This window comes from Gadus morhua, chromosome 14, assembly GCF_902167405.1.
Source record: "Gadus morhua chromosome 14, gadMor3.0, whole genome shotgun sequence".
Lineage (NCBI taxonomy): Eukaryota > Metazoa > Chordata > Actinopteri > Gadiformes > Gadidae > Gadus > Gadus morhua.
Window position 1 is genome coordinate 13501379 of NC_044061.1, and position 20000 is coordinate 13521378.

The window sequence follows — 20000 nt, forward strand, 5'->3', positions numbered from 1 at the left end:
CAGCGGTAGGAGCCCAATGTATTCATGCACTCTGCTTGGTTGTTGCACATGTGGGTCCCATTGGAGCATTCATCCAGGTCTGAAACACAACAGAACTTGGATTTATATCAATCCATGATGATGACTTTCCACAAACACCGTCCATCTTCGACAATGATGAAGCAGAAAGCATACTTCAAATAAAGTCTATTTATTTTCTGCTGGCCGAGACCGGAGTCCCTTGCAGACGCACTTGTTTTATGCTCAATGCGATTTCAGTTCGGTCACTGAACGTTGCATTACTTAAGACCGGTGGGGTCTCCCTGGAGACGAAGTAATCAGATCAAAATAAATCACGCCTTGCAATGATCCCATTGCGGTGTTTCAGCGAGTTACAAAACCTTGGTGTTGCAAAAAATGCAACAAAATAAGTTTTTCGAGGTGAGCATTTGTTATGTCTTCTCTGCAATCACGTCATTTTGTTCCTAACAACCTCACCAGACTTCTTCTCCTCGCGACCGCATGCATGCTGACCGCTTCGGGGGGGCTCCCCTGAGCCCATCAGGCCTCTCTTACCTGTGCATTTAAGTCCGTCGCCGACCCAGCCCGGGGCACAGGTGCACTTGAAGCTCCCGGCCGAGTTGGTGCACGTGGCGTGGTTGTCACAGTTATGGGCTCCGATCTCACACTCGTTGATGTCTGAGCAAGAGGAACGTGAGGAACAGACAAGACTCAATTAAAAATGGAAAAGGGCGATGGCTCAGATTCTATCTTAATAGGTCGATGGATACCGCTGGAAAGCATGATTATGTTTGGTTTGTGTCTTGACAAAACATTAGGCAGCACTATAGTCATATAACACAGCAGGCTTCTATTTGTTTAGCCTCTTGAGACCATCCTTAACTTGCGAGTTCACATTCCGTTTTCTCTCTACAAATCAATCTTGCCTCAAGCCTGTTGAATGCCTCTTCCGCAAAGTTAAACATTATAGGACCAATCGGCGCACAGGGGAGGGAGTATCAGTTCACGGTCAACATGGAGCGCCGCAGTCTGCTGGATTGAAAAAAACAATGGCGGCACCTAACAGGCAGGCTTTCCTCAGAGGAGTATACGCTTTTGGTTCATTTCCAAGCAAGTAGGCAAGAGCACTGCTTGATTATTCAAACTGATTAGATGGGGTTTTAAGAACAATGTAGGACCACGGCCATATGGGAAATGAATAACTGCCCAGCTAAGGCCAGAATGATATTAATTAGAAAAATGCAAACTTAAACATCTGGATTGTCTCACGAGGTGCCTATTTAGTGCCTTCCTCCGTTATTGGAAGAGGTTCTTCCCTTTATAGGAAAACAGCTCGTCAAACAGGAGCCCAGTCGAGTTATAGAGGAGGAACAATTAAGCTTTCCTCGTCATTGTGTCTCTTGCGGTCAACAGGCTGAAGTGTTACATTGCGGTAGGGTACGCTCGGAGCCCCCCGATGCCCAGCCCCCGGTTCAGCAGAGAGCTCAAATAAAAACGGACTAGGATACGTTCAGTGAATAGATTTCCCTGAGGCATGCAATAAGGTGAAACACTTGAAAAAAAATAAAAGTGTGAGGCTTACACAATAAGGGCTATTGATGGAGTCAAAAAACAAACCAGGCAACATTCTGAACAACACAATCACTGGGCGGCGGCCTGGGGACTGGGTGTTGCAGCATCCAGTGGAAGGATTTGCCCTTGTTTTTACATTTGCACGTGTGAGTGTCTATGTGTGTGTCTTTGCATGTGTCTTTGTTTAAGAGGGTGTGAGTGTGTATACAAACATGTAACTGTTTCTGTATATGTGTGTGTGAGTGTGTGTGTGTGTGTGTGTGTGTGTGTGTGTGTGTGTGTGTGTGTGTGTGTGTGTGTGTGTGTGTGTGTGTGTTTGTGTATGTGTGTGCGCACTGATGCGAATGCATGTGTTTGTGTGCGTTTGTGTTTGTGGGTGTGTGTGTGTGTGTGTGTGTGTGAGTTTTTGTGTCTGTGTGTGAATTTGTGTGTGTGTGTTTGTGTCTGTAGGGATGCAAATGTGTTTGGGAGAGGACTGTGGATGCAAGTGTATTAGTGTTTGTTTGGGTTTGTGTGGATGCGCGTGCACGACAGTGTGCCTGCAAGCTCTTTCTCTTCCTCTTTCTCTTTCTCACCCTGTCGTTACGAAGGTAGTAATTTACAACACTATCAATTAGAGATCAGTGCATCTCGTTTACATTCTTCCTGAAGAGAGGCGGCGGTATATTTACACTACATTTGATCATGGGGTTTAATATGAGGCCATGGTGAATACAAGGCGTTTTCAATTACAGACAGAATTAAAGATAATTCCCACAAAATGTTGATGACAGAGAGAGTAGAGCAAACACACACACAAGCACAAGTACACCCAGTCTTACGTAGAAAACTCTTTAGTTAAACGCGAAAGAGCGTGCCGGTGGTTACAGCTGGTGTTAAAGATGGAGTCTGATAAAACCAGAAAGTAAGTGAAAGAAGACAACACGGCTTGAATGTTAATATATTCGTTTGCGTATTTGTCTGTCCTTCTTGTTTTCCGCTTGTTAGTGTGCATTATGTGTGTGTTCTTTGATTATATTTAGATTATTTCAGATTCTATTAATACTGATTATTTTGTTGCACGAATGTGATATAAAGTGCTCTCTATTTGTGATTTACGGTATATTATTAGTTGTAATGACGTGTCATTACATGGTCCCGTGTGTCTTGGTTGGCGTGCATAGCTGGTGCATCTACCGCCGGCTTCCTGGTTTTCTCATGTCCGTCCAGATTCACACATGCCTTGCGGTTGTGAGGCCATTAACGAGATAAATTGTCAGCAGCTGTCATTTTTTGTCTGTTTATGATTTGGTATAAGTAATTCAGTCGCCTTGACTACCCCTCTGTTTGCAAAATAAGAGCTTGTTTAAAGAAATGCCTTGTGAATTACTGTCACCAAGGGACTTTGAAATGCCACACACGCCCCTCTCTTCTGAATTAACCAGGTGCTACGTTTAGACTAGGGACGTTTTATGAATATGGCTTTGGGAGAAAATCTTAAACCCAAACCACGCAGAGCGAGTACTTTGTTACATATTTGTAGCGCCACCCAAAAAATTAATCGATTCATATTATTCTTTAATGCCGCAAAACACACACACACCATGAATCTAGCCGGGCTGTACTTTTCCGTTAGCTCATATAATACTAACTAACTATTTTGGACACAAATATTCAAAAGTTTCGTTTTTGGTGTTGCTTTGTTTAAAGATTTCTTAGATCAAGGCAGTCTGATATTCAGCAAATAATTTAAAGCAATCTGTTTATAATTTAGCAACTAACAAAATTAGCACTTTCTCATGTTTAAGCCAATTCTAACCTCAAGAGGATGGGAGGAATCTCTTTGAGAATGTTCTGCTAAAACTCCTAATATTGTAATATTCCATCCATATAACCCCACCCAATGCTAACTACTTAAAACATAAACCGCACACACGCACACACTCACATTCATATACAAAGACATTTGAAAATGTACAATTTGGACATAAACATTCACAAACTATGTGGGATTGTGAAAGAAGTGTGAAAGAGAGAGAAAGAGAGAAAGATAGAGAGAGGGAGAGAGAGAGAGAGAGAGAGAGAGAGAGAGAGAGAGAGAGAGAGAGAGAGAGAGAGAGAGAGAGAGAGAGAGAGAGAGAGAGAGAGAGAGAGAGAGAGAGAGAGAGAGAGAGAGAAGGATATAAGATTTTTCAACAGCTGAATCAGATCTAAACTGTAGTGAAATACCCATGGTCAAGACTCACACACGCTCTCTTGTTAATTCACACACACACACACACACAAACACTCACACACACACACGCACACGCACAAACACACACACACACACACACACACACACACACAAATTGCACATTGTATTTAATCTATATGCATGCAGGAGTAAACTCACAATGAACTTTGATAAAATACCAATCATCACCTTTTCCATTTAAGACCTTAGAACGAAACATCCTGATTGACAACAATTAGAAGCCATTTCCTTTTTATTCTCGGCATGGATTCCAATCCTGTGAATCAGACATGGAAGCTTGGGCAATACCAGTTTACTAAAACCGCTGAATGGGTTCTCTTAGGGGATTAGCCTGAGAAAGAGTGGGTGACATAATGCCTGTCCTGCGTGTGTGTGTCTGTGTGTCCATGCTTTCACGTTCCATGTTTACGTTGGGGCTGACTGCTAGGAGTCATACGTCAGACTGAGTGTTTTGTTTGAGACTTGAGGAAAACATTGTGTTGCAGCTGACTCACATACACCATGTCCCTCCCAGTGAATAACAGAATAGGCTGTTGTCAATTAGCGACTGAGGCGCAAATTAGCTTAGACTAGTAACATTGTACCCAATCTGTTTCGTGTTTTTAACTTTAACAATGTTTTTGCATGGTACCAGGCAAATTAATAAATGAATGAATGTATCAATCTTCCAATTTAAATACATAAAGTGTGGCTCTCCAACTAGGGCTATGTAGATCCAACACCGGCTCTATGAAGCTTCCAAACTGGGGCTTTGTAACGACTACACTTCTGTAGCTCCGATACTGGGGCTATGTAGCTATGAAACTTAGCCTATGTAGCTTCCACACTGGGGCTATGTGGCCATCCTGAGAATATTAAGCCTCTATAGCGGGTCTATGTAACCATCCTGAGGATATTAAGTATTATGTAGCTTCCTGAATAACAGCAACAATGAGTCGTGAGTCAGGCAGATGGTTTATGTGTAGCGGAACCTTTTAAACGGTGATGTAATGTTTTACTGAACTTAATGAAGGGACGGACAAGTTCAACAAACAAAGGTATAATTGTCTGTACACATCTAATGGCAAATAGTGATCTCAGCCTTAGTTCCACCCGTATGGCTCCTGTCTCTCTCGTAACTCTGTGAGAGTGTTTCTATCTGTGTCTACAGTATAGAAACATATAGTGTGTGTGTGCGTGTGTGTGTGTGTGTGTGTGTGTGTGTGTGTGTGTGTGTGTGTGTGTGTGTGTGTGTGTGTGTGTGTGTGTGTGTGTGTGTGTGTGGAGGGTTATAGAGGGGGGTTGTGTGTGTGTGTGTGGAGGGGTATAGAGGGGGGTTGTGTGTGTGTGTGTGTGTGTGTGTGTGTGTGTGTGTGTGTGTGTGTGTGTGTGTGTGTGTGTGTGTGTGTGTGTGTGTGTGTGTGTGTGTGTGGAGGGGTATAGAGGGGGGTTGTGTGTGTGTGTGTGTGTGTGTGTGTGTGTGTGTGTGTGTGTGTGTGTGTGTGTGTGTGTGTGTGTGTGTGTGTGTTGGTGTGTTGGTGTGTGTGCGTGTGTCTGCGTGTCTGGTTGTCGGCTCACCTGTGCAGCCCGTGGTTCCTTTCCGGACAGAGTACCCCAGTTCACAGTGACAGATGAAGGATCCCTTGGTGTTCTCACAGTTCCCACTCAGACAGATGTTGGAGTTGAGATCACACTCGTCCACATCTAGACAAACAGATTGATACCAATGGAGACACATGGTTGAGCTGTTCAGATGATGAAATGTCTTCATCGTAAACACTAGGATAAACGCATTAGTGTGTCCACCCTTCCCTTACTAAACTGTGTTGAGCCCGCCTATGACATAAAAGAGATCAAAGTAGGAAACATTCCAGGAGATATGTTGGTCTTTTTGGGCCGAACATTTTTTGTGTTTAGTCTGACCAAATAAGGAAACTTGTACAGCAGAGAAATGTTGTCCTCCCTTTGTGTGTGCGCGTGTGTGTGTGTGTGTGTGTGTGTGTGTGTGTGTGTGTGTGTGTGTGTGTGTGTGTGTGTGTGTGTGTGTGTGTGTGTGTGTGTGTGTGTGTGTGTGTGTGTTTGTTTAATACCTTTACATCATTGAAGACCTTTTTCTTTCTGAGGTATTTAAATGCCATGCATTCCTCTCTCCTAAGCCCACTACATCACATCCACTGGCACTATCTCTCTCTCTCTCTCTCTCTCTCTCTCTCTCTCTCTCTCTCTCTCTCTCTCTCTCTCTCTCTCTCTCTCTCTCTCTCTCTCTCTCTCTCTCTCTCTCTCTCTCTCTCTCTCTCTCTCTCTCTCTCTCTCTCTCTCTCTCTCTCTTGTGTTACCAAGGCAGGTCTTCATGTCTTCAGAGGTCATGAAGCCGTCGAAGCAGAGGCACTGGTAGGTCCCTGGGGTGTTGGTGCACTGTCCCCCCTCGCACACCTCGGGGCTCTCCTCACATTCGTCAATGTCTGCAGGGGGAGACACCAGCACGGTTGGTCATTGAAAACAGGTTTATGGTAAAATAGAATAGATTAGGATAGAACGCATGGGAATTCAGAGTATGCTGGGTGTAACAAGCTAGATAGAATGGAACTGAGTCACTTCAGGTGTGTACTTTTTAATGTAGCAAATAGAGTATCACACTGAGGTCATGGTGTGACATGACAGCCTTCCTGGATCAAATATATTTTCCAACATGTGTGCCAAAGGAGGGCTGAAGAGGCTGACTGTCTATTTGTGTGACTATCCCAAAGCCTCACAAAATGGCCGTCATTCAGATATTTATGAAGTGACATCAGAGTAGTGAGTCAGAGTCGCGTGGAGCTTGGCTCTGTCAATAAGCAACACATGGTACCTTGTGCGGACTAAGTGGGAGACAGATTGGAGGATAGAGAGACAGGCAGACGGATGGACGGAAAGACATAGAAACAGAGTCAGTGAACCATATGGTACGAGACAGAAAAAAAGAGACAGACAAACGGAGGGACAGACCGACAGACAGAGAGGCAGACCTATGCAGCTCCTCAGGTCAGGCATCAGGGCGTAGCCACTCTGACAGCTGCACTCGTAGCTTCCCTCTGAGTTGGTGCAGAACATCTCACAGCCGCCGTTCTCAATGGTGCATTCATCGATGTCTTGGGACAGAAAGTGACACATGTTCAATCCCATGTGTTAGCCCGTCCCCATCAACAGGACAGGGCCATGGTAACGGCACTGCATCATCCACAAACACAGCACAAACACAAGAGCAGTGACCCACCGACGCATTCCAGTCTGCTCTCAGTGGATTTGTATCCAGTGTCGCAGAAGCACTGGTAGCGGCCCACCATGTTGATACACTGGCCGTTTCTGCACAGCCTGTCGCTCAGCTCACACTCGTTGATGTCTGGAAGGGCGTCAAGTAGGGCCATGGTCACATACAAATGTATAGAACACGCAAACACACACACAATTAATTTGACATTGAGCCCATTCATTCATAAAACAACTTTAGTGCCAATTTAGTTTCGGACTTAGAGAGATACACACATACTTCAATTGATTCCATGATCCTTGATATCTTTTTTTTCATTTTGTATTTGGTGCTGCATGAACCTATCTCATTTTCAAAAAATACATCCAGTATACGTAGCCAGGGTGCAGGGTAAAGATATTGAATATGATTTGCTTTTGGGGCAATGCAGTAGCCCCCGTTACTTTCTTTGACCATTTACACATTTTTTTCCTTATCATTCCATGTGTCTGTACTGTATGCTTCGCTGTACAGACTGTGTATTGTCAGCATACAGTATTTTGGTGACATCATTGGCTGTGTGTATATCCTTGATGGCTGCGCCCTAAAGGCCAAAGAGTTCATTTTTTAAAAAGAATTACTACAATGTTGACTCTGTACGCTTTTGGTCAATGTACAGTAGTAAAGAGTGGAAAAACATATGTAAATTGACTTCCCATCATATTTTGTTCCACTTTGAAGCTTCCCTGAGCCTAATTCTTTGTATATAAGGACTGTGAGTTAAGATTACAAAATACAATCCACCCCAACGTGATTTGTCGTCCATCCCCATTCAAATAGCCCTGTATCAGATGAGAGTGAGAATAGGAGTTTAAATTATCCTGGACAGAGGAGACCAGTAAAAGGGGATTTCCTCTCAATATTTATCAATAGATTACATTCATAAACACTTCAACGCAACACTATCTCAACAGTTTCCTTTAAAAGATTACAGGATAATAGCAAATGATTATCTCAGTATCTATGAATTGGAGAAGGATTGTATTTGATTATATATTTGCTCTAACAGGGTTAGCTTGTAATAAAGAACATACACAAGCTGCAAAAAGTGGTTAATGTGAATGAGGTAATATATGTAAACCATTACACACTAAGTTAGGTCATTGAAATTAAATATACAAGCAGAATGAATAACTGGCTCATCATTGTTTCAGGGTCTTAATGAGCTCACACACACACACAAACACACTCATACACGCACGCACACAAGCACGCAGGCGATCATTCACACACACTCACACACACAAGCACGCAGGCAATCATTCACACACACACACACACACACACACACACACACACACACACACACACACACACACACACGCACCTACACACACATACAAAAACACACACACACACACACACACACACACACACACACGATACACACAAAATACAATCAGCTCATCAATAAAATTGTTTACACATAGGGCATTCAAATACCCATGATCTGGCTTCACCCCACCCTTTCAAAACAACCAAAGAACCTGAGTCAGGCCACACTAAACCCAGAGAACAGTAGGACCTATTAGTTCACAGCCTTGTAGTTTATCGGATTGATCAGCAGAGAGAAGGACCGGGGACAGTCACTTACCTAGACAGGCGGTGCCGTCAGTGGAGACCTGGTGACCGTCCGGACACTCGCACTCGAAGCTGCCCTCCAGGTTCACGCACAGACCCCCGCGACACAGCAGGGGGTTGGTCTCACACTCGTCAATGTCTGGGAGGACAGGTTAACACTTACTAACTGGCAAAAGATCATGTCCTTATTTTGAGTGTGCCCACCCGGTGACTGAAATGTTAACATAAGTTATCAGATGTAGACACAAATTATTCTAATGATGGGGACAACATTTTTTATTAGAACTTATAATGACACATATCGGCCTTTGTTATAGCTTTGGGTATCGCCCTTGTATGCAACAAGGTTCATGCAACTAACCCCAGCTATCTTCAAGACATAGAGCGGGTCAGAGACTGGAAGGCAGTTTTCTGTGGTGGGAAGGACTCTCAAACATCCTAATGGTTCTTAACATAATAAACACAACTCTGTCCCTCCTTAATTCCCTCTACTCCCCTATCTCTGTGTGTGGTTGTGAGTGCATATCTTTCTTTCTCTAGCTGTGTATCCGTCTCTCTTCCGTTTCTCTCTCTGTCCCTTTCATCCCTCTGTTTTTGTCATATACTCAATTTATCTTCCCAAATACATCTATCCCATGTAAATTCCTTTGTCAGTCTCTATGCCTCTCTATATTTCTCCATCTGTCTCTCATCTCCTTCCCCTCTTTCTGTCTCGCTCTCCCCTCTGATTACATCAGGCGTAATGTAGAGCATGACTAGCGTCCACACCCAGGGACCCTGTAGGCCCAGAAGGGAAGAGGAAGTGACTGTGATATGGGGCTAGTGCGGCTCTAAAAGAATAGCGTGTTCTACAGAACCCTCCACCATTTAGAGTCCTTCACAGCGATGGGCCTTCAGATCCCAGACGCTGACCCCTTGAAAAGAGACAGTTGCTGTAGAGGACTTCTGTAGACTACATAGGAATTCCTGTGAGTGTATGAGTGTATGAATGAGTGATTGAGAGAGAGAGTGTTACGGCGTGCGTGTGTGCACATTTGTTTGTGTCTGTGGTTTGGCCTCTTACCCATGCAGTTCTTCATCATCATGAAGCCACTCTCATATCCCTGGAAGCACTCGCACTCAAAGTCTCCCGGTGTGTTCACACACATGCCCTGGCCACACAGGTCAGGCGAGATGCGACACTCGTCGATGTCTGCAAGGGAACACGAGAGCAAAGGAAATGTGTGTTAACCCTATTTAACTTAAGTGGTTCTACGATAGTGTACCCTAGCAATTTTAAACCAAATCCAAAATAATGCTGTTGAATGAAAACTTATCCTTTTCCATGTATATGGATCCTTAAAGGGGCTTTTTTGCCATAAAGAGAGACAGCAGAAAAGCGCAATATTTTGAAATGAAACAACTTAGACGCAAATGACATGGTACCTAAAGCCCCTTAAAATATGTTGAGTAAATTAGTAATTTGGATATCTTCACTTGACAAAAATAAGATATTGTTTGTTCCACTATTGACTGATGGGAAAATCAACCAAAGTGTATCTTTACACCTCTCTACTCTTAGCGGGCGGCTTCACCAGACGGAATGAAAAGGATCTGGTTTGTTCTGTACCAAAGATAATTTCTAGTGCAATGCTTGACCACACCTTTTAAGTAATGGGGAACAATATCAGTCTCTCTCTGTATTAGAGAAGCTAATTATACACAGATTTAAAGAGCCAAACTCTCTTTCAAAGTTCTCTCAATAGTCAATGCCTCTGAGAAAACTCAACAGTTTGACTTGTTTTCCCCCTTTCACTAGTTTTCTGGTGACATTGAATGACATGGAAGGCTTTTTGCGCTGCACATGTTGGGAGAGTTGAGACCTAACAATGTGAACGATGTGCATGCACTACAACCATCGACCGTACTGATCAGAACTAATGAGTGTGGTCACGCTCTAAATAACTGTACACAATCCCAGATAGCAATGGAAAACTCAAAACGAGCAGTTGGTGTTGGAATACACCAATGGAATTGTTTGTATTGCTGTCTTTTTTTGTGATGAAATGAAGAAACTCTGGTCTATCTAATCTGGAATGGGCCGTCAAAGGTCCGCATGAGAAGCCAGCAGGTTGGGTCCTCCGCCACTGACCAGTGCAATTCTTCTCGTCGTGGTCCAGAGAGTAGCCGCTGTCACAACGACAGCGGAAGCTGCCGATGGTGTTCCGGCACCGTCCGTTGCTGCACAGGCTGTTGATCATCCTGCACTCGTTTATATCTGAGACGCAGACAGAGAGACACACAGACAGGCAGAGTCACACAGGCAGACCGGCAGAGAGAGAGAGAGAGAGAGAGAGAGAGAGAGAGAGAGAGAGAGAGAGAGAGAGAGAGAGAGAGAGAGAGAAAGAAAGACCGCCAGACAGACAGACAGACAGACAGACAGACAGACAGGCAGGCAGGCAGGCGGGCAGGCAGGCAGGCAGGCAGGCAGGCAGGCAGACAGACAGACAGACAGACAGACAGACAGACAGACAGACAGACAGACAGACAGACAGACAGACAGACAGACAGACACAGACAGACAGACAGACAGACAGACAGACAGACAGACAGACAGACAGACAGACAGACAGGCAGACAGACAGGTATAGAGACGGACAGACAGACAGACAGACAGACAGGCAGGCAGAGAGACAGACAGGAAGAAACAGGCAGACAGAGAGACAGTGAGATATACAGAAAGTGAGACAGACAGGCAGGTAGACAGACAGGTAGAGACAGACAGTAAGACGGGCCGACAAACCACAACAGGTCTTATTAATCATGAACAATGCTTTTTTGAATATTTAGAGATTTTTCACAGTACAGTATTTGTAGTCCTATCATTTGTGTGTGTGTGTGTGTGTGTGTGTGTGTGTGTGTGTGTGTGTGTGTGTGTGTGTGTGTGTGTGTGTGTGTGTGTGTGTGTGTGTGTGTGTGTGTGTGTGTTTGGGTGATTGATACCGTACCTTTGAGGAAGGGCCTGCCGTTGATGAAGTCCCCCCTGTGGGAGAAGCCTGGGCCCCGGGGACACAGCTGGTTGTAGTCCTGGGTACCTTTCTCTGGACACTCGTCACATTCTGGGCCCCAGGCTACGCCCACAGAGCAGCAGCACGCGTCGACGCGATGCTTGCCCCCAATAGGGGCCGCACAGCGCTCGTCCTCGTGGGTCAGGTAGCAGTGCTCTGTGCGCAGGTCTGGGGGCCACAGAGACGTTCATGCATTGCATGTTAAAAGAGCTTTCAATGCCGGAGTACCAGATTTAGTAAAAAAAAACTGAAAGGCCCTATCAAACAGAAGCCGGGTGACATTTTTCTAACGTCTTTCGTGACACGTATGTGTAAAACTGGAGGCTGGGGTTGCACAAAGGTTTTCAAATTGTGTGAGGGTATGTCACGGGGACCAGGGAAATAGATAAAGATTATAGATATTTGTTTCCATGAAAAACCGAGTCTAGCTCACAATCACCATGCTATGAGTTTCAGTTGACAATACATTGAATGAATGGCACTGATTATTCATATTTGTGTTTACTTTACAGAAGTAATCACAAAAATAAATTTGGCCGCACTTATTTGGAAAATACCTACATTTATTATCTTAATTTTCATAATGATTTGTTTGTGTGTGCTTGTATTGAAGTTATTCATTCATAGGTTACCCAATTGGGACTTTCAGAGAGCTAATTTCTGGGCACTTTAGTTGTTTGGTAAATGCTCCTGTAAAGTGTAGCTATGGTTATAGTATTTCAACAGCAGAGCACAGATGTATTGGGTGAGTTTTGTGAGTGTTAATGTAATACGAGTTAGAATAAGGTACCAACCAATACATGTCCTGCCACTGGCGTCCACGGTCATGCCAGCGGGGCACTGGCAGATGAAGGAGCCCTGATTGTTGACGCATTTCCCATTGACGCACACCCCAGGAAACACCTCGCACTCATTCACGTCTGGTGAGAGGGGCAACAACACACATTTTTAACCCTTTGGATGTTGTTCTTACTTTAGCATATTTGCTAAATGTTCATTAGCATAGCATAAACAAAGAGTTGAGGCTCAATTAATATAGTACCTTCACAGAGATTTCCTTTGACTCTGGCGTAGCCCTTACTGCAGAACGGATCTGGGGAAACAAAAGAGTCAGTGAGAATGACAGAAATGCTCTAAATGAGACCAACAGCTGCTGTTGCTCCATTGTCATCCCTGTTTATTTTTGTATAACAAAAATGTGTTTAATATTGCATTGTTTGGATCTACGATCAGACACAACAACTATGGCCCAGAAGATCCCACTTCGTGTTACTCTGCAAAGATTGAATGCAATGTAGGGAATACTAAAGGATTTCTCTTTCTATACTCTCAACACTCTAATATCTGGTGCCCTAGGACATAGGACCATAAGGCATGGAGACCCGCCCCTCAGCTGATGGCGCTGCCGAGGCGTGCTGGGCCTACCTGCTTCACAGCGCCCACAGGGGCTTCCCCAGGCCTCCCCCAGGGTGGAGCAGCAGTGGGACTTGAGCGTAGCCCCGTTGATGTTGACCTCACACCTCTCGTTGATCATCTTCAGCCAGCATGTGCCTTTAGTGGTCTCTAGTTACATTCCACATAAACAGTTGGTGAGCTCATGAATACTTAATATGTTCTTTTTTTTTTCTCAGTGTTGCAGCGTTGACTATGACGGGTGACAAAACATGAGATTTGTATTATATTTGAATTGCGTGTAACAATACTCTGTCTTTTGCTCGATGTCACAATGAATGTGTTGGTAGCATGTGTACCTCCTGCAGATGGCATAACTTCAAGTTCCTCTTACCTATACATGTTAACCCAGTGGTGTCCAGTGTGCTGCCTGACGAACACAGACACACAAAGGACCCCGGGCTGTTCAGACAATCCCCGTTCACACATGGGCTGGACAAACACTCGTTGACGTCTGAAAGAGAACAAAATGGGGGGTCAAGTCTCACCTTGCGTGCTTCTTTTCCCTCCCACAGAGATGTTAGATGAAGGAATATCGAGTTGTGAACACAGACGAAAGAAGCGAGCATCGATCTCACCATCGCAGACATCCGTCTGGGTATCGAAGCGGTATCCTGGCGGGCAGTGGCAGCTGAAGCTCCCTGGTGTGTTCCTACACAGGCCGTTGTCACACAGCAGTCTGTTTACCAGACACTCGTCAATGTCTGGAAAGCCACCGCACAATCACAAATTACACCTCACGCTTCCATGATACTTTAAGCTGATAACCATTTTATAACTAAAAGTCTTTATAGCTAAAAGGCCGTTGTTTAAGGCCAGAGGTGTCAGTGGTTATAGTTCAGGCGCTGCTGTTCGTGTTACCCACCTACACAGCTCTTCCCAGTGATGTCCACCTCAAAGCCTGCGTTGCAGTTACACTTGTATGTTCTCAGCATGTTCTCACACACACCGTTATGACAGATGTCAGGGTCCAGGGCACACTCGTTAATATCTGGGGAGGTCAGGCGTTACGCTGATTGGTCTGCTTTATTTTTACACAACAGAAAACATTGGAACAATCAAAAAAGGACCAAACCCTAAAGCCATTTACCTCTGCCATCACTGGTTGTGCCAAGGTCATTTGGGCACAGGCCCTGGAATTCCGCTGTAAGACACAAAACATGTGATCCAGTATACAGTATAATCTTTATAAACATATGTAAACATATATACTGAACATCCTAAAAAATACAAATCTCTCTACTTCGTAAAGAGATCTCAAAGCAGGAAATGCAATAGCATATCATTATCCATTTCCAGGCCTTCTTATTTAGCTGCAATGTATATAAAACAGCCGCTTTAATGTGGAACGGCTCCGGAATCTTTTGATATGAAGACTTTAATTGTCCTGAACTAATGAGTAGTGACTTGCTGTGTGGGTGTGGGTGTATTCGTGTGTGTGTCCACATGGTTTTAGGGGTTAGTGGGTGTAACTGTGGGTGTAACCGTGTATGTGTGTGCGCGTACGTCGTGTATGCGTGTGTGTGTTTGTCTGTGTGTTTGTGTGTGTGTGTCTTTGAGTGTGTTTCTGTGCAGTGTTTGTGTGTGTGTGTGTGTGTGTGTGTGTGACATATACTCTTGTGTGTCAGTGAGATTGTTGTCATGTAGGCATGTGTTTGTGTGTGTTTGTGTTTTTGCGTGTGTGTGTCTCTCTCTATGTGTGTGTGTGTGTGAGTGTGTGTGTGAGCAGGGTGGGGTTACACTCTGAATGCGTGACCATCAGGGTTTTTAATATCCTTACCAGAGTTTTTGGCCGGGCATGGCTGGCAGGGCTCTCCGAAGGCATACTCCGTACTGGCGCAGCAACACTCAGACTTGGTTACTGCTCCGAATAAAGGCTTCACACACTGTCCTCGCTTGTACCCACCGTAACATGAACTGCGCATGTGTGTGTCTGGGAGGGCGAGAAAGACATTACGGATTGAGAACGGAGTAGTGGTGAAAAGGAACATCGGGTCAAATCATATCTGGAACGAAGAATGGGAAATGGGAAGAGACGAAGAGAGTGTGTGCATGTATGTGTGATTAATGATGAGAGGCAAGGCCAAAAGCTGAGTCTGTGTGGCAATGATAAACAGACAAACAACAGAATAAAAAACAAACAGTTGTCGATCTCAATCTTATCCAGCCTTGGATTTCATGCATTCTCTTGCGCTGATCTCATCATGAGCTCAACTTACCCAGGCATAAGTCCTACTGGAAGCCTAACAGCATTTCAACACTTTGGCACAACACCCCAATTAAATGTCATCGAGGGAATGCAGGAATGTAGAAAATGGGGACAAAAACAAATGAGAGGTGGAAAAGTAAGGTGTCCTTGATTAAAGATGATGATAATCACCAAGGGTGTTGTCACTGTTGTGATGGTGTTGTTACTGTGGTGTTGATGGTGTTGTGGTAATAATCCTGTTACTTTGGTGATGGTGTTGTTACTGCGGTCATAGTGTTGGTGATGTTAACGCGGTGATACAGTGGTCACCATAGAGAGATTATTTTCTATAGTATATATCAATATATATAAAATATAATATAAAATATACAGTATATCTATATTTAAGCAATAGATCACGCCAGGCTGTGGTATGTGCTCATTATACCACTGTTAAGGGGCGTTGTCCGGCCCCGACGCGCAGCGGAGGGCCGGTGACCCCCTTATTCAATGGTTACTGTTATGGCGAAACGAAAGTCATAGACACACTACATTTAAAAAGAAACCAAGAAAGTCAAAGTAGCCGTTTTATCAAAGACTACCAAAAAGTAGTCCCTCCTGGCTGCCGCTATGCATCGACGGTCGCTATGCAACACACTTTAGCGTCCCTCCGAGAGAAGGCTCCGATATAGCCAATGGATTTTTTACACGTTTTTAAACCTTGAAAAGTCACCAAGAATCATCAATGTGCCACATAAATATATCATCTGATTCGACGAAGGGTCTGTCCAGACAAAACACATTGCCAATGCAAAAAATCGTAATCAACATCTTTGTCGTTTTGTCATCCCTAGTCGTCTATGTGGTGCCATGCAGCTACATTTGCTCTCCCCTCATTGGAAAGAAGTGAAGAAAGGCGCAGGTGCTCAGAAAAAGACCCTATGTGGACATGGGCCGTAAGGGGGGGGTTACTTACCAACACAGACCCGGCCGTCGAGTCCCACGGCCAGGCCAGGCATACAGTCACAGCGGAAAGAGCCCTCTGTGTTCACACAGCGGCCATTCATGCACATACCCGGAGTCTCACACTCATCAATGTCTGGAGCCGTGACCGAGAAAGAGGGGGAGAAGAGACAGGGGTTAGTGGTGAGCCTGTGACCACTTGGTCACTTTTCAAGACTGACTCAAAGGTTGTACCGCGCTGTCACTGCGGTAACAGTGCGATCACCTCATCAAAAAGTAAATAACCGGCATGGAGACCTACAGATATGATGTGAGGAAGATATGAGTTCTGAAATCGTACTTACAACCATGGAAAAGATGCTACTAAGCACAGTTGCCACTTAAACAGGCAGGCATTTTTGATAGTGCATACCAATTGAATGTCTGCCTAAGAATGTCTGAGGAGAATTGAAAACCAATAACCATCCCCAGCTAGATCCAGGTATTTCGACGTGAGGTTTTCATTGTTTGTACACTTGCTTGATATTCATATTGGAATGAGTTTAGTGTCTCACAACAACGGTGCATTTCTATCACAGGGCCAGTGGTGGAGTGGCGGAGTATGTCTCCAATAAAGAAAGTAATGTTTGCAACCACAAACACCACCGCAGACCCCAATCAGCGTGTCTGCAAATACAGAACAATTGAATGTTGTACAGATGTGAAATCGGACCCGTGTTTTTTTTTTCAAATGAGGTGGTTCATTCGTTTTGCTGTTTGGAAGCACGGGCCAACTCTGCAGCAAAGAGTCAGATGGATGACCTCAGTCAAGAAAACAACCTCCCTATGGCTCTATCGGCCTTGTGCTACCATTATCTAAATGAGGATACTACATGATGACATGGTGCTTGTGATGTCTGGGTGTGTCGGAGTATGGGGGAGGGTTTCCTTGGAGTAGGGGTACTGGAGCTCCACTAGACTACCGTCTTAGTCATGACTGCATATATCAGCACCCTCCACCCACACAGCTTATTTATTCAACACTTACTTGGACCAGTTCAGTATTTCTCAGCACATCTACACTCCAAAGCAACATGGTACCAAATGCTCTGTTAATGGTTAGCGTTTTTTTATGTTAAACTATTATACACGAAGGCATTCGTTGTTATTGAATGTTTTTTTCTTTTATCAAGGGTCTTAGGGCGTCTTGTTCACTTTCACAGCAACAGTTGATTCCTATGCAGTTTTATTTTTTTACTAGGCATTGTCATAGGATCAGGCTGAACATCTCCTCTTTAGTCGTTAGCTGGAGTGCTTCTGTAGTCTCATGGTTCGGGCAGAAACCAACCATATTATTCCCTCTCTGTTCAGCAAGTTCAGAGCAGGGTTGCTGTAAGCGCTTCTCAGAAGTGCTGAGCTCCAGCTCTCTGCTACCTACAGCTGGCCCGGTCTGTGTGTGTAGGGATTTTTCCAGGGCTTTTAGGGGGATTTTTCACTGGCTGTTCTGAGAAGCACATCATAGAGAGACTGGGAAACCCAAAGAACAATCAAAGTAGACACTTTCCAGACTAACCCAACAAAACATGGAGCTTCAAACTCACATGCCAGGAATAGATCTGATGAATGCTAAAGTATGAATGCTAAATGTATTTTCTTCACCAAGGAGGCAATGCTTTCAGACATATTTTCATATCTGTCAATGAGTTAGTCCAACAGAGTCAAAGCCAGTAATTCAATTTTCCCTTGCTTATCTGTACAATTTTGACCTTCGGACGAATGGTGAGAGGGAATTCCATTACCCCCACTATGAATCTATCCAAGGTGTAGCGTGAAATAAACTGATGTTTTCCAGTGAATGATCTCAAAGGCCATTGGATGCCTGTTGAACACTGTAGGATACGCACCTACACACATGCGTCCGCTTGCCATCAGCAGGAAGCCAGGTTTACAGATACATTTGAAGCTGCCGTCCTCGTTGATACACAGCCCGTTCAGACACATGTTTCTGATCAGGCACTCATCCTGGTCTGAAAATCAACAAAAACTGTGTTTATACAACTTACACACACACAGAAGAATTGTTGTGCGGCAGTTTGGAGGAAAAGCCAACGCATTAACGTGTGTCTAGCAGCCTGATCCATTGCCACAACATAGTATGTGCATAGGTTATTTTGTTTTACGTAGGCTGGGGACACACCTTCACAGTTTTTTCCATCTGAGGTGATCACAAATCCGGCATTGCAGACACAGTGGAAGCTGCCCTCCGTGTTTAGACAGCGTCCATTGTTGCAGATACGCCCGTTGGCCACACACTCGTCAATATCTTAAGAAATATAGCAAAAAGGTGTTAAGCAAGGCTAGGTGTGTGTCAGTTTAAAAATAGGTCTCTGTTTGTGTATGTTTTTGTGTGTGCCTGTGTGTCTGTGTGTGAATGTGTGTGTGTGTGTGTGTGTGCGTGTTTATGCTCCTGCATTTGTGTCTGTGGGTGTGTGTGTGTGTTTGTTTGCATGCGTATGGACTGGGTGTGTGTCTGTGTATGTGTATGTGTGTGTGGTTGCATGTGTGTTTTTCACCTCTACACTCTGTCTTGGTGGCAGTGGTCTGGAAGCCAGGGGGACACTGACAGATGTAGGACCCGGGTGTGTTGACGCATTCTCCGTGCGCACACGGGTTTCTGTCACATTCATTGTCGTCTAGAGAACAACATCAGCATTCGGTGAGCGTCTTATTCTCAACAGGGCTGTTGCATCATTTTTCAATTTTCATATTCCTCAAGAGAGTCGTAGTTATGTAAAATCCTAAACAATGTATACCGTAACCTAGGCCAATGAAAACAGAGTTTTGCAAGTTCTTGCATGAGAAACACTGTGACCGTTTCGATGACCGTTAATGACAAATCCTCTCATGATTAATTGCTAAACAATGAACTAAAAAGACGAACATTCAATGCGGCTATGCTTCCAAAATGGAGGCGGTCATTACGAGGTGACGTCGGGACATTCAAGCCCTAACAGGGGCGTCATCATCTTCTTCTGCCTGTGTCGAAGAGAGTATATTCATTCAATGTGAGCCTCTTACCCAGGCACACTCCTCTGCCGTCCAGTTTGAAGCCCATGTTGCACTCGCAGCGGTATCCGATCCCCACCGTGGGGATACACCTCCCACGCAGACACAGGTTTGGGAAGGTCTGGCAGATGTTGGTTATGTTCTGGGATAAGATGAGACCTGGGGACAACGTTCACACAAAAGGACCAAAGACGTTATGAAAACGAATGGCGCATTTAAAGGTCGAAGTGCTAGCGTAATCATAGACTGATGTGAAAAGGCAAAGTCAAAAGATTTAACCATAAGATATATGGTTAACCAGACCAATTCAACATGTTCAATGATCTAATCATTAAATTACACCTTCAATTTGGATATGAGAATTTACTGTTAAGATTTGGCAAATTTTCCCCATGAATGAAGTGGATTTTTTTAATGCAGCATACCTGGTAGTACATTAACTTGTATGTTCATGCAAACAGACTAGTATTCATTTGTTTGTACCTGTTTCAACTACTTCCTGCAGGAAGGAAGTAGTCTAAACATGTCAGGTACAAACAAATGAATACAAGTCTGTTTACATGAGAATACAAGTTCATTTATCAAGTTAGACTGAATGAACTTTTTTGAGTTAATACCTGGTACAGGTTGAGGTTGCAGGGGGAGTTGTCC

At 44.3% G+C, this 20000-nt stretch overlaps 1 protein-coding gene across 9 annotated transcripts in view; it reads right to left on the reverse strand.

The window, feature by feature from the left end:
- The window catches only part of fbn1 (fibrillin 1), a 63845-nt gene that overhangs the window by 22497 nt on the left and 21348 nt on the right, over positions 1–20000 (reverse strand). For 8 of the 9 annotated variants that reach the window (XM_030377698.1, XM_030377691.1, XM_030377694.1 and 5 more), the window contains 24 exons: positions 19967–20000; positions 19362–19508; positions 18857–18976; positions 18481–18606; positions 18188–18310; positions 16318–16440; positions 14934–15086; positions 14244–14297; positions 14019–14144; positions 13732–13857; positions 13488–13607; positions 13127–13264; positions 12744–12794; positions 12496–12621; positions 11642–11869; positions 10786–10911; positions 9718–9846; positions 8668–8793; positions 7041–7166; positions 6793–6915; positions 6124–6249; positions 5366–5491; positions 556–678; positions 1–79 (listed from right to left, as the gene is read on the reverse strand). The exon at positions 1–79 is cut by the window's left edge and continues 44 nt beyond it; the exon at positions 19967–20000 is cut by the window's right edge. In XM_030377698.1, the coding sequence (XP_030233558.1) occupies positions 1–79; positions 556–678; positions 5366–5491; positions 6124–6249; positions 6793–6915; positions 7041–7166; positions 8668–8793; positions 9718–9846; positions 10786–10911; positions 11642–11869; positions 12496–12621; positions 12744–12794; positions 13127–13264; positions 13488–13607; positions 13732–13857; positions 14019–14144; positions 14244–14297; positions 14934–15086; positions 16318–16440; positions 18188–18310; positions 18481–18606; positions 18857–18976; positions 19362–19508; positions 19967–20000 (2879 nt within the window). The remainder of the gene's footprint in view (positions 80–555; positions 679–5365; positions 5492–6123; positions 6250–6792; positions 6916–7040; positions 7167–8667; positions 8794–9717; positions 9847–10785; positions 10912–11641; positions 11870–12495; positions 12622–12743; positions 12795–13126; positions 13265–13487; positions 13608–13731; positions 13858–14018; positions 14145–14243; positions 14298–14933; positions 15087–16317; positions 16441–18187; positions 18311–18480; positions 18607–18856; positions 18977–19361; positions 19509–19966) is intronic. The other variant, XM_030377695.1, reaches the window with a different exon arrangement.